The sequence below is a fragment of the Trichechus manatus genome, unplaced genomic scaffold (assembly GCF_000243295.1).
Source record: "Trichechus manatus latirostris isolate Lorelei unplaced genomic scaffold, TriManLat1.0 scaffold00015, whole genome shotgun sequence".
Lineage (NCBI taxonomy): Eukaryota > Metazoa > Chordata > Mammalia > Sirenia > Trichechidae > Trichechus > Trichechus manatus.
The window spans coordinates 26099497-26121719 of record NW_004443951.1 but is presented as its reverse complement, the minus strand read 5'-3'; the positions used below and the strand labels follow the sequence as shown (position 1 = coordinate 26121719).

Genomic DNA, 22223 nt, shown 5'->3' with positions numbered 1-22223 from the left:
CAGCTCTCCATGGGCTGCCTGCCGTTGTTGCCAGCTGGCATAGGCTGCCCTGCCCATTCCGTACTCTCTCTGGCCTCAGAACCCAAAGCCTTTGTAAAGCCTGTAGTCAGGCTTGCAGGTGCAGTGTGTGGGTGAGGTGTCGGGGCTGACTCCCAAGCTCAGAACCAACTGTACCCGCAAGGGCCAACTCACGTCCTGGGCTCCTCAGGGTGGGAAGCTATGAATGGCATCCTTCTAAAGACAAGTTTTAATAGACAATTGGCTCAATGGGAACAAAGATGCAACAGAAGCTTCTCCCAATGGCTGCAGTTCTACTGTACCCTCTGCTGGCTGAAGCCAGCACCATGGTGGGCCTCAAAAAATTCAGGAGAGGTGACCAGGATGGCAAAGGGAACTGAAATCTTGTTGAAGAGCCTGGGGCTACCCAGCCTAGGGATGGGAGAACTTGGGGGAAATGTGGTAGCAGTCTCCAGACATCTAGAGAGTTCGTGGACAGAAAGAGGTGATGTATATTCTGAGTGGCCAAGGAGAGAAAACCAGAGCCAATGGGTGGTGGTTTCAAGGTGGCAGGATTTACAGTCCACATCAGGAAAAATTTTCTACCAGTCCAGGAGGAAATGGGCTGCCTGGAAAGGCACCGAGTTCTCTGTTGGCAAACAGAGGCTGGACTCACAGGGGCATGGAGGGGATTCCAACTCTGTATGGCGGCTGGCCTCTGGGAGCTGGATTCCATCTCATTCCATCTCATACAGCAGCTCAGAGAAGAGGGCTGAGCTGGCCGAGCCCAACAAACCTGCTGGGCCTCACTGAGCTGCAAAACAGTCACAGCTACTTTGCCCAACCACCCACTGCAGGAACAGGGGCCCTGCTTAGGGCCTCAAGCTCTTATCTTCATCTCAGAAAGCCAAAGGATAATCAGACCATTCCCCATGAGAAGGCCCCCCAGGCAAACTAGAATGTCTGGTGTCTTGGCTTTTGATTGAAATTATGTCAGCTCGCTGTAGACTGGTTATTATGCTGATCTGAAGCTCCAACTAGCAAGTACATATGTCCATGCTTAATAAAAATGGGAGCAAAGGTATAACTTAATAAATGTGGTTTGTCTGGAAGATAAAACGAGGGCTTGAGTTAATAAAAAGAGCATACTGTAAAAAGTTTAGGGTGGCTGCTCATGTGCCTCTAGCCCAGAATGCCAGCCATAAAACCGCTATGATACATCCTGCTTCTGGAGCTGACCTCCAGGCTATATAGAACTGAACCTGGCAGGCCTCTGGCCAACCTGCTGCCCTACACTTCAACTTCACCCTGGCAAATGAGAGCAGACCCACTTAGACCATGGCTCCCCTGAGTGCCCTCTTTCTGCAGGGTTTTGTATACAGCATGTACCTAAATATTCATTCAATAAAAGAATAAATGAGTGACTGAATGGAAGAACGTATGAACCCATAGCTGGGAAGGCATGACGGAAAACGCAGAACTCCAGAGTGTCATTCTTTTATTGAAGCTTACAGTTTCACTAGACTTTTGGCCCCAAATGAAAAAACGGCAAATAAAAAAAAAATAAAAACATTGGCTGTGGGAGGTGGCAACTGTCCCCTGGGGACTAAAGCCAAGCAGAGCATGGCAGGCAAGTGAAAATGCAAGCTGGGAGAGCAGTAGCCTGGCCAAAGATACCCAGGGAGCACACTGTCCAAGTTCCCCAGGCAGGGACAGCCTCCAGGCAGCTAGAAGTTAACACACAGGACTTGTGGGTGTGGGCAGCGGTGGTGGTGAGGTCAAACACACTGGTGCGGTGGGCAAATCTCTCTCATGCTTGGTCAGATTCCAGTTTGGAGAAACTGGGTTCATCTGACAGGACAACATAGGTGAGGGAACACAGGTGCTAAGAGTGTGATGAGCACTTCCCACTGGTGTCAGGGCAGAGAAGCGAAAGCTAGAGGCCTGGACCCTAAACCCACTGCAATGACCGATCTCTCCTGCTCCTGGTACAAGGCTGTGTCACTTAGGTGCTCAGGGCTGTAAGGACATTCGATGTCTAGTCCTCTCCTCATGTCTCACTCCTACCTGTGTGGCCTCAGCCCAGGCCCCACTATTTGATGGCTACGACGCAGGACTCCCAAGCTTCTCTGGGAACAGTGCTGCAGCAGGTAAGGGAAAATCTTTTTCTAGGAAGGGCAGGAAAAGGAGAGAGGCCCACATGCTTCTCCCACTCTCACAAGCCAAGAAAGGTCCCCAATGCACACCACTCTATAGATGGGCGGGGTCACAGCATCCGAGAGGCTGTCATGGTGACGAAGTCTTCGAAGCTGAGCCGAATGTTGCCCTGTACAGCTGTGTCCTTCTCCCTGAAGGCCTCAGTCAGCACCTGCAGCTGGGTGCACACCTGGATGAAGCGGTCCAGCTGCATGGAGGGATTGGCGGAGCGTGGACCGTAGCGGGAGACCAGGAGCTGGGTGAACTGGGGGCTCAGGTTGTAGCCCATTTGGGACAGAGCTGGAGAGGAGGGGCACACAGAGCAGACACACAAAGATCTGCCGTAAGCACCTCCACTACCAGTTCCCCCGGAGCACAGTAGCTCAGGGCCTTCGAGGGGATCAGCACAGAAGCATAAAGAGGACACAAGTCCCAAGGGTCTGTCCAAGATGTCAGGAGCATATCAGGAGCTCTATCTGGGTGCTCTCCTAACCTGGAAGACCCCATCCTTCCTTCTCCAAATCTCCATTATTTCCTGTTCACTCAGGGGCTTGTGGGGTCCCAGGGGTGACACTGATCTCTCCATGCTCACCTCTGACTCATCTGCATTAGAGAGGAAGCCTGTGCCCCTGGCCGCCACGCCTGGGACAGACATCAGAGGCAATGCAGCAGAGTTATGAGGGCCTGCTCTGGAGTCTGTCCCGGGGCAAATCATGTAACCTCGCTATCCCTCTGTCTGATCATCTCTAAAACAGGGATAATACTTACGCTGAAGGGTCTAGTAAAGATTAAATGAGGTGATCACGTAAAGCACTTGGCACAGTGCCTGACACACAATAATCACTCAGTGTGAATTGTTAAATAAAATCATCATCATCTCCCCAGGTGGGGCTGTGGGCAGTTCCGAGGTCACAGCCCAGGCCCGCTTCCCCATCCCTGTACCTGGGATGCTTCCTCTCTGCCTAACTTACCAGCCCAGGTTACCTCTCAGCTCCCCATTTGCTTCGCAGGCCCTTGGCAAGTTACCTACACTAAGCCTCAGTTCTCATCTGTAAAAGGATGATAATAAGGAGTCCTTCATCAAAGGGTGTAGAATAATAAACAGTACTTAGCAGATGAGAAGAATGAATTATATAAACACATGAAAAATGCTTATTACAGAGCCTGGCATACAGCAAGCATTCAATAAACATTAGTTTTGGTCATTGTTATATCACCCTTACCAATATCCATGAAAGGACCTGGCAAGAGTAGGTGATCAGAAAAGATCACCTCCTCTCCCTTCTGCCAGGGGGCAGATATGGTGAGCTCACCTCCCACGCACAGGCCCCCTTAGTCTGACTGAAATCCACAGATAGGGCTAGGTGCAGGGTCCTCTGGGAAGCCCATTCTCCCTCCTAGGTGGCCAAGGCTCCCTGTCAGGTCCTCACAACTCCATCTCCTCACTGGACTGGCCTCAGCCCAGGCTGCAGAATCTAGCCCTACAGACTACAGAATCTAAACCAGAGCTGTGACCTCTGCTCATCTTATTAACTGCAACTTCTTAAAGTGGTCTGTGTCTCGGAGTTGCAAAAGAACCTGCCTTGTAGTAGAGCTGGCACCAGAACCCCATCTTTCTGGGCCCCTATGCAGGGTTCTTTCCATTCTACATGCTAGAAACCAGAGAGGAAAGTGCCACACAAGCCACACACGCTGGTCTCAAAGTGCTCTGGGGTGCCAAGTTACTAACCCTAAGGCTCCCTGCTGGCTGGGACTGTCTCACCTAGCACTTCTGGGAGTCCCATCACCAGGGAGTCCAGCCCTGATTCTGAACTCAAGTGTTTCCTTGCCCGGATCTTGGCTCAATGCCCCAGCCAGGTCACAGAAGTGGCTGGGGATGGGCTTGTGCTGAGGGCAGCATTTTATAGTGCAGCTTGCATATTTGGGAGTAGAGGCTAGAGAAAACCCCCTTGCTTTGTCTTAGGGAGAGTAAAATCTAGCTCTGCCCTGCCCACCATGCCCCTGCCACAGCCCTCACCTTGCTGCAGCTCCGTGTAGCTGATGGAGCCCGAGTGGTCCCGGTCATACTGCTGGAAGAGGTTTTTCCACTGCTGGATGAATTTCCATAGTGCAGAGAAACCATAGACATCGATGCGGCCTGACTTGGTCTTGTCAAACATATCTGAGGGAAAGGTGGGAGAGGAGGGGAAGATGGCTTCGAAACTGAGGGCCGAGGTCCTCAGGCACCACTAAGGCAGCCCTTCTCCCCACATCAAAGCAGGAGACACCCATGGAAGCACAGGCCTTGGGCCCAGATCCCTCTCACCCAAGACCCTCTCACCAAGTGTTGCACCACTCTCCACCTCAGCCACCCTCCAGCCCGACTCCACCCAGAGTTGCATCCAGAATTTTCTCTGCAGGCTTGTTAGGTAAGCACCAAGACCCTGATCCATGCTGGTGCCCTTCCTGCCAACTCCTACCGGAACAGGGAATCTCATATTGCAGAACGGGAAACTGAGTCTGTGTCACAGCAGGCTCTATAGAACTTGAGAACATCTAAGGGATAGAGCTCTCAGCCTAGGGAGTCTCACCTTGAGCACAGCTTCTTCCCTGAAACCGTCCCTAGCCAAAGGCAACTCTTCTGTCAAGAGTAGCTGCCCACCCACCTACTGTCAGGTCTTAGGGGGCTCTGCCCAGTTCAAGCCATGGGAAGGGCTGGGACTCACTTATCATCATGAGGCATGTCTCATCATTGAACGAGGACCAGTTGGAGTTGACCAGAGCCTGCTTCAGCTCCTTGATGGAGATGTAACCACTGTGATCCGAGTCCACTGACTGGAACCAGGAGTAGGCCTCAGGATCCACACTGGGTGGGGCGCCACCTGGAGGAAGGGGCACAAACAGGGGAGCCAGACTTAGGTCTGAGGGCTAATCGAGGCATCTCAGAAGTGCTGGGAAGAGTAGGCCTCGGTGCCTCCTTGGCTACAGGTTTCCCTGCCCACAAAGTTTCACAAATCCACCTACCCCTGCTTCCCATCAAGCCCACATCCTCACCCAGATGGAAGAGAGCCTTCAGGGTAGACTCTTAAGTGTTTGCAGTTGATTTCTTCAGGTGTTTCCTACACTGCTCCAGTCACTTCTCTATTTGATTTTAGGTTTCTAAGGAACAGGAGGAGTCCCTGGATGGCACAAACAGTTAAGCACTTGACTACTAGCCAAAAGGTTGGAGGTTCGAATCTACCCAGAGGTGCCTTGGAAGATAAAGCCTGGTGATTTGCTTCTGAAAGGAAATAGCCTTGAAAACCCTAATAAGCACAGTTCTACTCTGCACACATGGGTTTGCCATGAGTTGGTACCCACTTGACGGCAACTAACAACAACAACACTTGTCCCCCTCCAGCAGCATAAGAATTCCCCAAAAAGGAGAATTTTTTTATCTTCTCCACAGACTGAGGACCCAAAAACTTTTTCTGAGCACCTAACATGCACAGCCCAGAGACAAGTATTTTAAGAGTCACAGCAGTGGGGAACTCTCTGGGGGCGGGAACCTTGTCTGATCCATCCGATTTCTCTGTGCGTAACACAGGGCCTGGCACAGTGGACATTTGACATCTTCTGTGAGGAGCTGCCAGAGTGTGAGGGGCTCCCAAGCTCCACCTTTCTTCCTTCCCCATCATCTCTGATGCACGCCCCCATCTCCAAACCTCCCTGGAGACATCTTTGACACCCTCCTCATCCCAAACATCCAAACAGCTGCCCGATTCTATCAGTTCCACGCACAGGTATCTCTTCCTCCCTATTCCCACCACCCCTGTCCTGGTGCAGACACCTCCCATCTGGACCACTATAACAAATAGAAATCCTCACCAAATCGTCCTTGCAGCTACCCTCTGCCATCCTTCACTTGCTACAAGGGTAAACTTTGTAAAAATCTCTGTTCTCATCAATTGCCCCACCTCTCAACTTAAAACTCTTCAGAGGCTCCCTGCTGCCTATAAAACAGTCTTACATCCTCAGGATTGCATTCGAGAGCCCTCACATGGGGTCCACCCTTGCCTACCTCTCCAGCTCCACCACCCACTCTATTCCCACTAACTAGTCCCCTCAGAACTCTGTCCCAGCCCCAATAGGCATACAGTTGCTTTTACCCATACACACTCTGCACAATCCCACTCCGAGCCTTTGTTCATCTGCTCCCTCGGCCTTATATCCACTTCTGCCTCAACTCTTGGGCTCCATTTCCCGTTCATCCTTCAAGGCCCAAATAAAATGCTGTCGCCTCCATGAAGTCTTCCCCATTCTCTCTGCAGACATGTCTCTTCCCTCTCTCTTTTGAAGCCCACGACCCCCCACCCCCCAGTCTCTCTTATGGCCCTGATCACTGTCCACTGTGTACGTTTTCCAGCCCCTCCCAGGCTAGACGTGGAACAAGTTGTGGGTGGGATCCCCGCCTAACTCATCTCCAGATTCTCAGGACCTAGCACAGAGCTGGGCACAGGAAGGGAAGATGTTCAATCTGTGTGCACTGAGTGTCTGAGCACTGACTCTGGAGTCAGCTTCACGGTTCAAATCCCCCATTTTGTGATCTTGGTTAAGTTACTTAAATTCTCTGTGCCTCAGTGTTCTTATCTGTAAAATGAGGGCAACAGCAGCATCTACTTCGTAAGGTTATTGTAAAGATTAAATGAGTTAATACATGAAAACCCTTAAATCAGCACTCGGCATAACCTAAGCACTATACAACTGTTTATTATTGTTTAGTCATGCTTAAAGTAGCTTTGTATGTACGAAGATGGCAGAAAGGTGTGTTCATTTGGAAAGACGGGCAGGGGTGGGCTGGGGGTAAGGGGAGAAAGTGGTAGATGAAAATGGAAGAACAGAGAAGTCTATCTAGGAAAAAGCCAGAGTTACATGGTACTGGTAAACCTACTGAGTTTACCTATGGGTAACGCTAATGGCCACAAACGGGCCACCCTCCCATAAGGAAGTATGAGAGATGGCTGTGAGCAGTTGTGGCGCACAGAAACACTGGCCATCCCAAATGGTGAGGCCAGAGGAGAAGGATTTGCTTGACCGAGGGGCTAGTCTGACCGCCTTGGAAGGGGAAGTCCAGGCGGGCTGTACCCACCGTCCTAGAACAGCAGCTGTGTCCTGGGGGAGCAAGCACCCACAGCTCTGTGCAGGAGAGTCTCTGTAACATGTGTGGTCTGGTGGTTTGTGTAGAGGTGAACAGCTCAGGATTTGGAATCAAAGCAGAGCTGGATTCAAATCCTGGCTCTGGTCTGTACTAGCTTGTGTGACCTTAAGCAAATTGTTCAATTTTCTGAGTACTGATTTCCCTGTTCCTAAAATGAGCCCACTTTCCTGGGCTGTTGGGATGATTAAATGAGACAACAGCAAAACAAAGTTCTTAGCAAAGAGCTGGTCAGTCAGACACATTTCCACAGAGAAAGGGACATTTCAATTGGGTCTGAAAGGATGATAGGGAATCTAGATGGAGAGAAGGAAAGTGTGTGGCAAAGGCAGAGAGTGTGTTCAGAGTACTCTAAGGCATCTTAGGTTGATGGAGGGGAAAGAAGGATGGCAGGTGAAGAGGCTGGAAATGCCGTTTGGGCTTGAGTGCCTTAGGACCTTCCCTGTGGGCAGTGGGGCGCCTTCAATAGCTTTTAAGTGGGAAGGGGTATAGTCAAGCCTGTCTGCCAGAGCAGTGGTTCTCAAACTTTATATCCTGGATTCAGCAGGTCTGAGTGGTGGCCTCATAGGTAGCTCTGACACAGGTGATACATAAATCACGCTTGAAGAAGGACAGCTCCGGAGTGCCACCAGCTACACTGGAGAGGAGGCAGCGGCAGCCAGGCGGAAGGAAGCACATCACTTCTGGCCTCAGGCCCCTCACAGTCAGGGCTCCTGTTCTCTGCAATGACCTCATGTGGGCTCAGAGACAAGATTTTAAAAAGATGAAGAAATCCACCATGAAGCTGCTGAGCTGAAAGTAAACAGCCTGAAGGTCTGGGCTCTGACAAGATAATGCCACTGGCGCTCAGAACTCCCAAGGTTGAAGCATCTCCCTCAGGAACACCTGCCTGGGGATAGATGCTAAGGCACTAGCTTCCCAGCAGTGCCAGCCCCTGGAGGCTCTGTAGGTGCACAACAGTGGTCCCAAGTTCCCTTGCTGGTGGCTTGGCTTTCTGGGAACAGTCATTCTGTGAAGGGACTGGCTGAAATGAGTTTGAGGGGAAGCAAGGGGCTGGGCACCCGCCTTCTCTGCCCCTCCGTCTGAGACTACTCCAAAATCTTCACTGAGGCTGAAGCCCCCACCCAGGATTCTCTGCTTCTACTGGATCTCCAGCCCCTGTCCCTCCCCTCTCCCATCTAGAACCTCACCTTTAGTATCTCTGCTCTTTATCTTCCCCCATCCCACCTCCTTTCTCCCACCTGCCTCAGCATCTTTAGTAGTAAGGCCCTTGCCACATCTTCTATAACATTAAATGCCAAATACCTATTGGTAAACCTTCTTTGGTGAGAATGCCCCAGAATGGCACTCTCACAGAACATTTTAAACATACAGTTAATAAAAGCTACTGTTTATTAAGTCTTTAGCATGTGTCAGACACTGTGCCCAGTGGTTACCTGCACCTTCTCATTTAATCCTTGTAACAACCTTGAGGTAGTGGCATTGACCCCATTTTACAGTGTGAACACTAAGGCTTGAAGAGGCTTAAAGAAGTGAAGTAATTTGGTCAAGTCAGTAAGTGGCCTTATCTCAAAGGCCCACTAGAGATATCAACAGCTAGACTGTCTCATCCTCCTATATACAGTGCCAGTCTCCCTCACACAGGAATGAGGTTTCTCCCTATGGTGGACTGTACTATTGCCTCCAAGTATTTGCTAACCCCCACTTCCCTGTAAGAGCATTGTACATCCTCTCCTGCTGGTGACATGCAGAGCCCCTCCTCGAGGTGAGTATACACTCCTACCCTATGGATGTCAGGCTTGACCAGGGGAAGTTCTTTGGCCAACAGAATGTAAGTGGACAAGACAGACAGTACTTTAGAGCAGAAGCTTTAAGAGGCATCGTGTATCTTGCTAGCCTTCCTGCTCCTTTCTGCTGCCACAAGAACAGCACGTCTCAAACAGGAGCTGTTCCTTCAGTCTGGGTCCCAGAACCAAAAGACACGTGGAGCAGAACTTCAGTAGTCAATCCACAGCTACTGATGTGTAAACAAGAATACATAAGCGTGAGTGAGAAACAAATGTTTGTTGTTGTAAGTCAAAGGGATTTGGGGTTGCTGATACCACAGCAAAGCTAACTAACAGAGATCTTGTTCTGCTGATTGCAAGCTAAGGTTGGATACCAGAGGCTACAATGCCAGAGACCACGCTGCCTGCACACCCACAGGAAGGGCAAGTGAAGGCCCTGGGTAATTCAGAACCAGGTCAGAGGAACCCAGAGTCTAAGATCCCTACTTACCTGGAGGAGGTCCCTGCCCATAAGGCCCAGGCTGCTGGGCACTGTAGGAGTTTGGAGGTGGCTGACCATAAGGGCTCCCCGGGGCTGCACCACCATAAGGTCCTCCTGGAGTTCCAGAGGTCAGTCCCCCAGGTCCATAGGGTCCTCCACCAGCTGGTGGTCCATAAGGCCCCCCAGGTGCAGGACCCCCATAACCGCCACCAGGGGGTACCCCGCTTCCATACTGCCCTCCACCGTGGGGGGGCCTAGGGTAGTAGCTACCCGGAGGGGCTCCGGGTGCTTGTCCTGCAGCTCCTGGGCAGCCCTGTGGGAAGAGCAAGATTTCAGTCAGAGTGAGGAGGCCAGACACTAACCACATCATGGCACTCTACACCCGTTCTTTTCACTCATCCTGTAGGCAGGGCAATAATACCATCGCTCAGATGGGGAACTTAAGGCTTCTAGAGGAGATATGACTTACCAAGGTCACACTGCCAATAACTTGTAGAGTCAGGGCTGGAATCCTACCCTCCTGATTCCCTTTTTCCAGACCCTAAGGGGCTCCACGAGGGCTAGGATCATGCCTGGTTTGCCAGTTTATCCCCAGCCCACCAGCTGTCAGTGCAAAATGGATGCTCAGTACATACTTATTATTGTATGAGTGAGCAGGCAAATTGATTGAATAGACTTACAAAGGCCTCACCCTGTGGTACCCCAGCTTTAGCTGCTGCAGAACCCACAGCACAAATGTGGTCTCCACCACACAGCCCCTGATCCTCATCAGTATAATCGATGTATCCACAGCATGGACTCACCCAGAGAATGTCTTTTTCCCTACTCTCCCTCGTGGAGCTAAAACACTTCCCCATCCTCACTCACAGCTCTGTGAGGGAGGCAGGGAGAGCCTACCCCTAGGGCAATACAGTACAGTGGTTAAGAAACCAAATGACCCAGTTCAAGTTCAAGTTCTGCCACTTAGTAACTGGACTAATGACTCACCCCCTCTAAGCCTCAGTACCTTCTGCTTGAAGACGGCAATAAAAATAAATATTCCTACCTCCCAGGTTGGTAAGTGAGTGAAGTGAAACCAGTCATGTGAAGCACTTTAACACAGGCCCGGGCAGAGTAAGCACTCAATACACATTACCTATTAATAATAGCCCCTGCTACGGAGGAGCAAACTCAGGCCCAGAAAAGTCACACAGACACTGCATAGGGGGGCTGGCATTTGTGCATCAGAGCATACATGGGGCATTGCCTCTCTGGCTCTCTCCCTGCCAGGCATCCCTGAGGCTCAAAGAGTTCAGCTCCATCTGCCTAAATGCCGGGACAGGGCCTGGCAGAGCACAGCCCCACACATCTGCAGACAAGCTGGGCTCAGAGACAGAGAGCAACCGGGTCTGGCTCTGAGGGCAGTACCATGTAGACATGTTCTGGATCAACCTGTAAGACATACCAGTGGCCTAGCCACTGAGACCCTGGTCTTTCTCTTTTTATTGTGTTTGATAGCTTCTGAAACTGTTAACCCCGAGGCTAAGGCCAAATTCACACTTCATTGAAAGGCGGGTCCAAGGAAGGGAGGCTTCTTGGTGGGGGGGAAGGCAGCAGGGCTTCCACTTCCCATTCAGCATCATGGGAGCTCTTCCTCCCTAGAAGTTGCCATCATTAGTAGCAAGACTCCTTCGCAGACAATAAAGTCACAGACAGATCTTGGTGCAAAACCTGCTTTCAGCAGCTGAATGCATACCTTGGCCTACTGGCTTCATCTCTCTGTTTCCTCACAAGTAAAATATAATAAAATATAATCCCTTTATCATTGGATTGTTCTTCGGATTACAAGACATACATGCAGCAGACTTTTGCTAGTTTAATTTTTAGACAAAGAATTCTTCTGATAAAATAAATAAAACTGATAAAGTTGCTCTGCCAAAGCAAGGGCATCAGGGTAGAATCCAGAGCACTGACTGTGTGGGGCCCCTTCCCTTGCTAGATTCTAAGGGGCTCTGCAAAACCCTCATAGTGACTCAAAAGACAATCTGAAAATCACTGATAAGAAAAGTAGTCCTTACAACAATGTCTGGCATAAAGCAAACAATCAATAAAGCACAGCTGCTATTGTTAGTATTGCTCTAATAATTATCAGGAAAGCCCTGGGTCAGGTAAACTCTACAAGGGTGAGAGAAACATGACCCCAGCCCTGAAGGAGCTCACAGTTAATAGGAGAGGCCTGGAAACACTCTCTAACATCAACGAACAGCATAAGGCAATTGGCATTTAAAATGGACATAAGCCACAGGCTGTGGGGCTACAAAGGAAAGAAAGTGAAATCAGGGAGGGTTTCTGAAAGAAAGTGGCATTTGAGCTGGAACTTGAAGAATGAGCAAGATTCCCAGGGGTTTGGAGGAGGTGTGACAGGAGAGGTACCCAGGAGGCCAGTCACCTAACCTCCTCATTTTACAGATGGGGAAGCTAAGGCCCAGACAAGGGAGCCCAAGTCACACTGCGAGTTAGAGGCAGAGATGGGGTAAGACCCCACGCCCACTCCAACCCCCATGTAATGGCTCCCACTTCCTCCTGCTACAGTGGTCCTTCCTTAAGGGACAGAGCACAGATTCCAGTGGAAGAGGGAAAGGTGGGTGAGGACTCCGCAGAGCACAAGCTGGACACCAAGCCAAGAAGTAGCTGCTTCACTCTAAGTCCTGTGAGCAAGGCTAGAAACTGTACCTGGCCAACAGGCACCCGGGGCACCGCCCTCCCATCTGAGTAACACTCCCAGGTCACCAAAGCAGGTACAGCCAGGCAGGTGTCTGACCTTCCTGCTACTACATTCCAGGGACCTGCTGGATCTGGTGCAGTCTGGCAGCAACTAAACCCTTTCCCTTCTGGCTTGAATCAGGTATACAGTTTACAAAGCACTTTTCACATACACAAGTACCACTTGCCGCATCCTGCCAACAATCCCCTGACAGAGAAGAGGAAGATGTTAGTAGGTCCATTTTTCAGATGAAGGAACCGAGGTGCACGGCTGTTAAATGACTCCATTCAGCAAGCATTTATACAGTGAGAACGTTGTGCTAGGCTCTGTGCTAAGCAAAACTAAATGGGGCCCTGCCCTTGAGGAGTCTACAGATAATTATGATACAACCTGATTAGTACCATCAGAAAAATCTACTCATATTCTATGAAGAAACATGGACTGAGGGATTTTTTTCTGTTTGTTGAATGAATGAATGAGCAATCAAATGAACAAATCATGAAGTGGGTCAAGGAAGGCTTCCTGGAGGAGGTAGCAGTGATACTGGAGCTGGACCTTGAGGCATAGTCATTCCCCAAAATGCAGGCGAGCAGAGGCATCCCAGACAGAGGGAGAAGAAAGCAAAGGCACAGACCAGTGAGTGGGCAGGGAATGCGCTAAAGGGCAGAGGCAAGAAGGTGCAGTGTGGACCCTGAACGACAGGCCCTCTCCACACTCCGCAGCCAAGTACCTCTCCTGCTGCATGTCAGTTAGCTGGTGAGTTATCAGTGTCTTGGTGTAGTGTCTGTCTCTCCATCTCCCCCACCTGACAGTGAGCCCCCCAAATGAAGACACTGGGCCTCATTCATCACAGTACCCCACGGCCAGCACAGTGCCTGGTACCTGCAAGCCTCCATCAATATTTGAACAAATGAACATCACTCTAAAGAGTTTGGGCTTCATGCTGGAGGAAAGAGAGCACCATAGAAGCCAGAGACGTGTTTCCAATAGGGGAGGAACCTAATCAGAACCTTGTTTAGAGAATCAACCAGCACGTGGTGGTGAGAGGCATGAGCTAGCAGGGGAGGTGAGAGCCCAGATGCTGGACAGGCAAGGCTTGAATCAGACAGCAGACATGGAGATAGGGAGAATGGGGCGGATTCTGAAGCTGTTTCAGAGGTAGACTAGACATGACTTGGCAACTTATTAGATTGGGGAAGAGGTGGAGGAGGGAGTGAGGAAAAAGAAGAGTACACAATGACTCAGGTTTCTAGCTTGCACAAGAAGATAAAGGAGAACGAGCCACCAACTAAGCAGAATCCAGGCTGGGGAGGAAGTTTGGGGCCGCCAAGTTGTTAATAAAGGTCTGAACCAGAAATGAAAACCAGAATCCCTGACTCCACATTCCTCTCTCCTGCTCCATGCTGCCAGTCCTTTGGAGAGTTTTCCCAAAAGTATTTCATACTGATAAACACAAGACCGAGGGGAGGGGAGGGCAAGAAGAGTTCACTGTTTTCAAAGCACCACAGAAAAACTATCTCTAGGTCTTTAGCAAGGAGCCCTGGCGGCATAATGGTTAAGCGCTCAGTTGCTAACTGAAAGGTTGGTAGTCTGAACCTACCAAGCAGCACCACACGAGGAAGACCTGGCAATTGCCCCCATAAAGATTACAACCTAGAAAACCCTATGAGGCAGTTCTACTGTCACATGACACCTAACAACAACAACAGGTCTTTAACTGATTAAAAATAAGCTATATTCAATATATTGGTGGGGGGTGGAGTGGGGAAGGAGCCATTAATATATATTGAGATTCTGCTAGGTGCTTCCAGTTCAATTGGCTCTTTTTGGTCCTCCGTCCTGTGAGGTAAGTGCTATTATCCCCATTTTACAGATGAGGAAACTGAGCTTCAGAGAGATTAACAATATGCTAGTGCAATTGGCATAACAATTTACAAAGAAAATGTTCTCCATCCCACTTTGGTAAGTAGCATCTGGGGTCTTAAAAGCTTGTGAGCAGCCATCTAAGATACTCCACTGGTCTCACCCAGTCTGGAACAAGGGAGAACGAGGAAAACCAGACACAAGGGAAAGATTAGCCCAAAGGACTAATGGACCACAAGTACCACAGCCTCCACCAGACTAGTCCAGCACAACTAGATGGTGCCTGGTTACCACTACCAATTGCTCTGATAGGGATCACAATAGAGGATCCCGGGCAGAGCTGGAGAAAAATGCAGAATATAATTCTAACTCACAAAAAAAGACCAGACTTACTGGTCTGACAGAGACTGGAGAAACCCCAAGAGTATGGACTTTGGACACCCTTTTAACTCAGTAATGAAGTCACCTCTGAGGTTCACGCTTCAGCCAAAGATTAAACAGGTCCATAAAACAAAACGAGACTAAAGTAGCACACCAGCCCAAGGGCAAGGACAAGAAGGCAGGAGGGGACAGGAAAGCTGGTAATAGGGAACCCAAGCTCAAGAAGGGGAGAGTGTTGACATGTCGTGGAGTTGGCAACCAATGTCACAAAACAATAAGTGTATTAATAGTTTAGTAATAAACTAGTTTGCTCTGTAAACCTTCATCTAAAGTACAATAATAATAATAACATGGAGGGAGTTGGAGGTCATTATGCTGAGAGAATTTAGACAGTCACAGAAGGACAAATATTGTATAAGACCACTATTATAAGGACTCAAGAAAAGTTTTAAACACAGAAGAAAACATTCTTTGAGGGTGGGGAGGGAGGGGGAGGGTTATTTACTAACTAGATAGTAGATAAGAATTATCTTAAGTGAAGGGAAGGACAGCACACACTACAGGGGAAGTCAGCACAACTGGACTAAACCAAAGCTAAGAAGTTTCCTGAATACAATCAAACACTTTGAGGGACAGAGTAGCAGGGGTAGGGGTCTGGGGACCATGCTTTCAGGGGACATCTAGGTCAACTGGCATAACAAAGCTTATTAAGAAAATGTTCTGCATCCTACTTTGTTGAGTGGCGTCTGGGGTCTTAAAAGCTTGCAAGCGGCCATCTAAGATGCATCAATTGGTCCCAACCACCTGGAGTAAAGGAAAATGAAGAACACCAAAGACACAAGGAAAGTATTAGCCCAAGAGACATAAAGGGCCACATAAATCAGAGACTTCATCAGCCTGAGACCAGAAGAACTAGATGGTGCCCGGCTACTATCAGGGAACACAACAGAGAATCCTGGATGGGGCAGGAGAAAGGTGGGGTGCAGAACTCAAATTCTAGTAAGAAGACCAGACTTAATGGTCTGACTGAGACTGGAGGTACCCCGGAAAACATGGCCCCCGGATTCGCTATCAGCCCAGAACTAAAACAATTTCCGAGGCCAACTCTTCAGACAGGGATTGGACTGGACTGTGGGACATAAAGTGATACTCGTGAGGAGTGTGCCTCTTAGCTCAAGTAGATACAAGAGACTAAATGGGCAGCTTCTGTCCAGAGGTGAGATGGGAAGGCAGAGAGGGTTAGGAGCTGGTTGAATGGACATGAGGAATCCGGTGGAAAGGAAGAATGTGCTGTCACAGTATGGCGAGAGCAATTAGAATCACATAACAATGTATGCATAAATTTTTGTATGGGAAAAAATAATAATGTTCTGGTGATCATGCAGCTAGAGTGGGGCAAGTCGGGCTTCAAAACGGGGCCCGCGTAACTCAGAAGAATCTTATCTTTCTCCCCCGCAGCACTAGACTCAGTTTGAGAGCCACAGTATTGGAAGAGACCTCAAACACCCTACAGTAAACCTCTCAGTTGATGGAATCTCTGTAGGACCACCTGGAATCTCTGTTTACATGCCTGCAAGTGGTGGACAGCTCATGTCCTCCCAGGTAGCCCACTCAGAAAGTTCTGTATTTTCTTTTGGCTCTGAGGTTTCATTCTTCTACCCCCAACACCCCTGTAAAGTTCAGAGGTATCAAAAGTTGGTCCACGCTGAGTCCTAATGGGGAAGGGAGGAGGTTGCATTACACAGAGAAGCTGATGTCACCAGAGCTAGCCTTTTAGCAAGTGCCTGCTGGAGGAGGCAGGAGCCCACACTAATTGGTTAAACAATCTCAAGAGGACAGGAGTGGCTGGAGCATTCACCAGCAGAGCCTCCTAAAACATTTAACAGCCAGAAACCTGCAACCAGTAAACAATGAGCCAAGAACTGTCCTAAGACTTCAATTACCACCTCTACGCTGACACTCCAAAATCTCTCTCCAGCTTCCTATCTCCTGAGCTGCAGACCCACATATCCAACAGCCTCCCAGACATTCCTGTCAAACCTGTTCCACCCTCTCTGTTTCCATCTCAGTGAACGGTACATCCTTCTATCCAGTCACCCAAACCTAAAATCCTCATGTCCCCCTGGGCACCTCCTCTTTCCTCCCCTCCTTCACCTCAATTAGTTTTTACAATTCTACCTCCCAAATGCCTCTCAAAGCCACCCACTTCTCTCCATCCTCACTGGGTCACTGTTCTGTCTAGCCTAGATTATTTCAATAGCTTCAAAACTGGTGTCCCTGCCTCCAGTCTCTCCCGCTTCTATCCTGTCTCCACAGTGCACCACAGTACTAGCTCCAGAGCACAAATGGGACAAAGCCCTTCCGCGGCTCCCTCGCCACTCTTAAGGATGAAGTCCACACTCCCCAGAAAGGCATACAGGCCCTGGGGGATCTGGCCCTCGCTTGCTTGCCTTTCTGGTCTCATTTATTACCCTTTCTCTCTCTTTGCTGTAGCTAAACTGATCTCTTTAAAGTTCCTCCAAAGTACTGGGTTCTCTTAACTTGCTTCCTGGCCTTTGTACATGCTATTCCCCTTTTAGAATACCGCTCCTTTCTTCACCTAGCTAATTCCTTCTGGTGATTCAATTTTGGGCTTAAATGTCGCCTTCTTTAAGAAGACTTCCTGCACCCCTAGACTGAGTTTAGTATCCCTTCAGTGCTTTCCTAGTACCTTACACTTACCCCATTTAATACTTATCACACTGATTCTACAAGGTATCACTCTTCCATTTGAAATGTTTACTATATGACAAACACCATAGCAAGCACTTTACATGGATTATCTCACTTAACCTTTGCAGTAACTCTAAGGTTGGTACTGTTATTACTCCATTTTAAAGGAGAAACCAAGCCTCAGACTTCTGCAAGAAACTTCTGCAAGAAAGTGGCAGAGCTGGGATTCAAGCTAAATCTATCTGGTCTCACAGACCAAGCTTTTAAGCATGGAAATCCACCATGCTGGCTCCCCAACAGGGTCAAAGGTGCTTGGGTTTTATTGTTCCAGCACTCAGTCCACACTAGAGTGCCTCTGGGCTGGAGGCAATGGAAAGTTACAGGACATTTTACTACTGACAATAGGCTGGAATCCTCCAGGACTGTGTACTGTGTTGTATATGAATGGGGGGACAGGGGAGAGTGGAGGACAGGCGCTGACCGAGCCTTTGGGTGCTTTAAAACAACCCACTTCCCTTCTTAGACACTCTGGACCAGGAGCTAGACAGGCAGGCAAGGGTATGGCAGGAAAAAAATATTTTTTTCTTTTTCTATTCCAGACATTCTCTTCATGCTCCTTTTCAATAATGCACCCCAAGCATAAGCCCGGGCAAAATGGCATGATAACAGCAATCACCCCATCAAGAGCTGCCACTACAGCTGAACACATACCATGAATTAGCAATGTGCTAAGTTCCCTGTAGGCTTTATCTCATTTCATCCTCACTTTAGTCATAAAGAAGCCTGGTGGCACAGTGGTTAAGAGCTAGGGCTGCTAACCGAAAGGTCAGCAGTTTGAATCTACCAAGTGCTCCTTGGAAACCCGATGGGGCAGTTCTACTCTGTCCTACAGGGCCACGACGAGTCGGAATCGACTTGACAGCAACAGGTTTGTTTTTTTTGGGTTTTCAGTTGTGTGGTCATTGTGTGTCATCAAGTGGATTCTGACTCCAAATGACCCTATTTGAGAGTAGAACTGCACGATAGGGTTTTCTAGACTGTAATCTTTGTGGGAGCAGATTGGCAGGTCTTTTCTCCTGCACAGCCTCTAGTGGGTTCAAATCACTGACCTTTGGGTTAGCAGCTGAGTGCTTAACCATTGTGCCACCACGGCTATGAACCACTTCTTTTTACTGGCGAGGAAACTGAGGCTCAGAGCCTTTACTTGGTTTGTCCAAGGGTCTAAAACTAGTAAGTAATAGGATGAGAATTCTAACCCAGTTAAGAATTCTGTCTAACTGCAAGCTCAGGCTCTTAATTTCTATATCACTGCTTCTAGGATGCATAAAGATTACCCAAAAAGCTTATTAAAATGCAGATTCCTGGGCCTTCCTTGGCACAGAACAGGCCTGAGGTGGGATTCAAAGGTGTGTTTTTTTTTTAACAAGCACCCAGGGGATTCTGATGCAGAAGATCAATCTCTGAGAAACCATGCACTATGGTAATGCTTTCCCAAACTGTGCTCCACAAGAACATCAGTGTCACAAAAAGTTAACTGGTATAAAAAAGCGGGGGAGGGAATGTTGCATAGTTAAGTAAGTTTGAAAAAAATACTACTATATTTTATCCATCTGGCAGATTTACAATGCACATTAGCAAATTAAGAATTCTGAGATGTCCTGTAGTGAACAGATTTTTTCAGCTGTATTTAACAGCGTACTTCCCAAACTTATTTAATTACAGAATTCTTCCCCTATTAACATTTCACAAGACTTAGCAAATAGAACGCAGCTTGGGAAACACTGCTAGGTTAAACTTCCTCCTAACCCCAGCCATGCTGGCCTCTCTCCTTCCTACCTCTGCTAAGGGTGCAATGAAAGGAGTTCTAGGCTCCAGCCCCGCACTCACCCTCACTTGCTACGTGTGGCCTTGGGCATATCACTTAGCCTCTTTGGACATGTTCCTCAGTTGTAAATTGGGAGTCATAATTCCTGCTAGCATGCCTATAGGGCTTTCATGACTGAGATAGCAGACGTTCAAATGTTAGGTAAACGGTACAGGGCTGCACTCCTTTGCAGGGTTCTTGCTACATCTTTTGTATGTGACGATACTCAGTCACCACTGTCTGTCAGTTTGTCATACTGTTGCATACTGCTATGATGCTGGAAGCTATGCCACCAGTATTTCATACCAACAGGGCCACCCATCGTGGACAGGTTTCAGCGGAGCTTCTAGACTAAGATAGACTAGGAAGAAAGGCATGGCGATCTACTTTCAGAAATTAGTCAATAAAAACCCTATGGATCACAACAGAATACTGTCCCCTATAGTGCTGAAGGAGCACTGATGGTGCAGTGGTTAAGAGCTCGGCTGCTAACCAAAAGGTTAACAGTTTGAATCCACCAACTACTCCTTGGAAACCCTATGGGGGAGTTTTACTGTGTCCTGTAGGGTCGCTATGAGTCGGAATCGACTCAACGGCAGCAGGTCGGGTTATAGTGCTGGAAGATAAGTCCCCTAGGTTAGAAGGCACTACATAACGGCCTCAACAATGGACTCAAACATACCAACGATCGTAAAGATTGTGCAGGCCAAGACTACATTTTGTTATGTTGTACATGGGGTCGCCATGAGTCAGAGCTGACAACATACTCATTTGAGTGCTCTGTAATACCCACTTGTTCTTTTCCCAATATTTCCTGCACGTGTTTTATTTCCTAAATTACTATGTGAACTTGGGCAACTCAAGACCCTTTTCGGGCTTCAGTTTCCTCCTCTGTAAAATGAGGGATTGAATGATATTTGAGGGCCCTCTCAGCACTGGCTTTCTAGGAATCTAGTAAAAATCATAATACTAAAAGGTAACACTACAGTCTTTGTACCAAACACTTTACAAGCATCATTTCATCACTATTCATAACAGCTCTATGAGGTAGACTTTATTATTTGGCCCTATTTTACAGAGGAAGAAACTTCAGCTCAGAAAAGCAAAATAATTTGCCACAGGTCTCAAAGCTATTTAAGTGACAGAGCTAAGATCTGAGTGTACTGTCTGATTCCAAATTGCACTTAACCACCACACTCTACTATCAGCAGAGAATTCTGGCCACAGAATCACCTTCTGGTGGTGTACTTGGCTGGATCAAGTTGGGAAAACAAGCGGGCAAGAGGTTATTTGCAGGCTGCCCCAGGTTCTGATCTCGGCTCTGCTGCTTCACTGCCTGGTGACTTGAGGTAAATTCTGTGCGTTTCTGGGTTTTACTTTTCTTATGTGTGAAACGGAGGTGTTGGACCAAGTACTTAAAACAAGCTCATTTGTGGAGCCTGCTAAAACCAATTTATCCTGAACATTCTGAGCAGTACGTCTGGGGTGTGTCCGGGAACGTATTTTTATCCGACGCCCAATGACAGCGACTGAACCAGTGCTCTACAAGTCCTGGTGACACCGCCCGGTACAACCGCTGGAGCCGTGAAAAGATGTAGGGTCCAGGACTGGCCCAGTCTGGATCTGTGGGATCCAATGCCCCCAAAGCCTTGCGTGCTCCACGTAAGAGTGTGCCCGACGCGACCTCCCGGACGCTCGGGCCTGAGTGACGTGGACAGGCGCAACTGACCGTCCCTTTTCCCTTCTCTGCCCCGCAAGGCTTCGCTGAAGCGAAACTCAGCGCGGGAAGGGCACGGAGAAAGGAGAAGAGAAAGAAGAGCAGGCGGGCTCGGGACGTGGATCCGCAGGCCCTCACACACTCACCTGCCCGTACGGATAGCTGGACATGGCGACTCTGATGTCACACGTCGGCGAGAGGCGGGGCCTCCCGTTCTCCAACCCACCTATCGCATGGGTCTGGGGGCGGGCCCGCTTCTGACTGGATGTCCGCGACTGTCAATCCGCGGGGCAGTCAGTCGGCGGCTGTGACACTATAGGATGAGTCAGAAGCTTCCCCCGAGAGGTCCGAGCAGCTAATGAGAGTGTAGAGGTTTTTGCAGATCTTGGTTGCTGTACTGGCGCGCCTGTTCTTCCTTTCCTAAACTAGAGTAGGCCTCATGGCTGGTCAGGCCTGGGTATTTAGTGAAGTCTGGGTGGGGTGTTGCTGCGGCGGCCATGTTATAATCTGGCAAATGGGACGCCTGATTGTGGCGTAGTTACTGTCGTCACTCCACGTTTCTGCCCGAGTAGGGCCCAGGCGGTTGCCGTGACAACGAGGAACCGACCGAGGCCTCTTAGGAAGGATGGAGGCGAATGGCGGAAGCGTTCTCTAATGTCAAGACACCCCGGTGCCAATCAGTAGCCATGGAGTGGGATACAGACCTGTAGTCTTTGGAGAAGAAAATTTCAAACCATTACACTGGGAGGAAAATTAGATTATCTTGTGACTTTAATAAATGGGGAAACTGAGGTCCAGAGAAGCAGTGATTGGCCCTAGTTCACAGTGGGTTAGTGACAGAGTGTGGCCTAGAACCGGCGTCAGTCGATGCCCGGTTCTCAGCAGGAGTTTTGACTGGCCCCCATGGTAGGTCAAATCCGGTTACTAAGTGACCTCACAGCACCATGTTCTGTGCCTCTTCCAGGAAGCCCTTAACCATAGTTCAGATTCTACACTTGTTTGTGTGCTTATTTGGTTAATTTGAGTTCTCTCATCTGGGCAAGAATTGTGTCTGTTTTTGCTCACCATTATGTCTCCACTCCAGTACCTAGCACAGTGCCTGACACAGTTTTTAATAAATGATTAAATTAGTGTTATGAGGTATTACCCAGTCCAGCCCAACTATCTAATCAGCCAGCCAGCACTGATTATGCTACTTTGCTGTTCAACAGGCTGCAATGACTCTTCATCCATGCATGTAAAATAAGGCCCGTTTCTTTATGCTGGCACTCCAGGCCCTTCACAGTCTGGCCCAAGGTCATCTTTCCAA

At 48.9% G+C, this 22223-nt stretch overlaps 1 protein-coding gene across 1 annotated transcript; it reads right to left on the bottom strand.

Moving 5' to 3' along the window:
- Positions 1 to 1459: 1459 nt before the first annotated feature.
- On the bottom strand, positions 1460 to 21102 carry PEF1 (penta-EF-hand domain containing 1). Its single transcript, XM_004372108.2, has 5 exons — positions 21061 to 21102; positions 9644 to 9947; positions 4899 to 5054; positions 4211 to 4354; positions 1460 to 2493 (listed from the first exon to the last, which is right to left on the bottom strand). Exons 1-5 carry the CDS (start codon positions 21082 to 21084, stop codon positions 2264 to 2266), a joined length of 858 nt encoding a protein of 285 aa, XP_004372165.1. The 5' UTR covers positions 21085 to 21102; the 3' UTR covers positions 1460 to 2263.
- Between the last annotated feature and the right edge of the window lie 1121 nt (positions 21103 to 22223).

Bases quoted from the DNA above. Each gene is read 5' to 3' on its own strand.
- PEF1 (XM_004372108.2), bottom strand. From the start codon at position 21,084: ATGTCCAGCTATCCGTACGGGCAG. The intron at 9,948-21,060 runs GTGAGTGTGTGA...CTCTTCCCACAG, and splicing joins CCAGCTATCCGTACGGGCAG to GGCTGCCCAGGAGCTGCAGG. The intron at 5,055-9,643 runs GTAAGTAGGGAT...CCCTTCCTCCAG, and splicing joins TGGGCAGGGACCTCCTCCAG to GTGGCGCCCCACCCAGTGTG.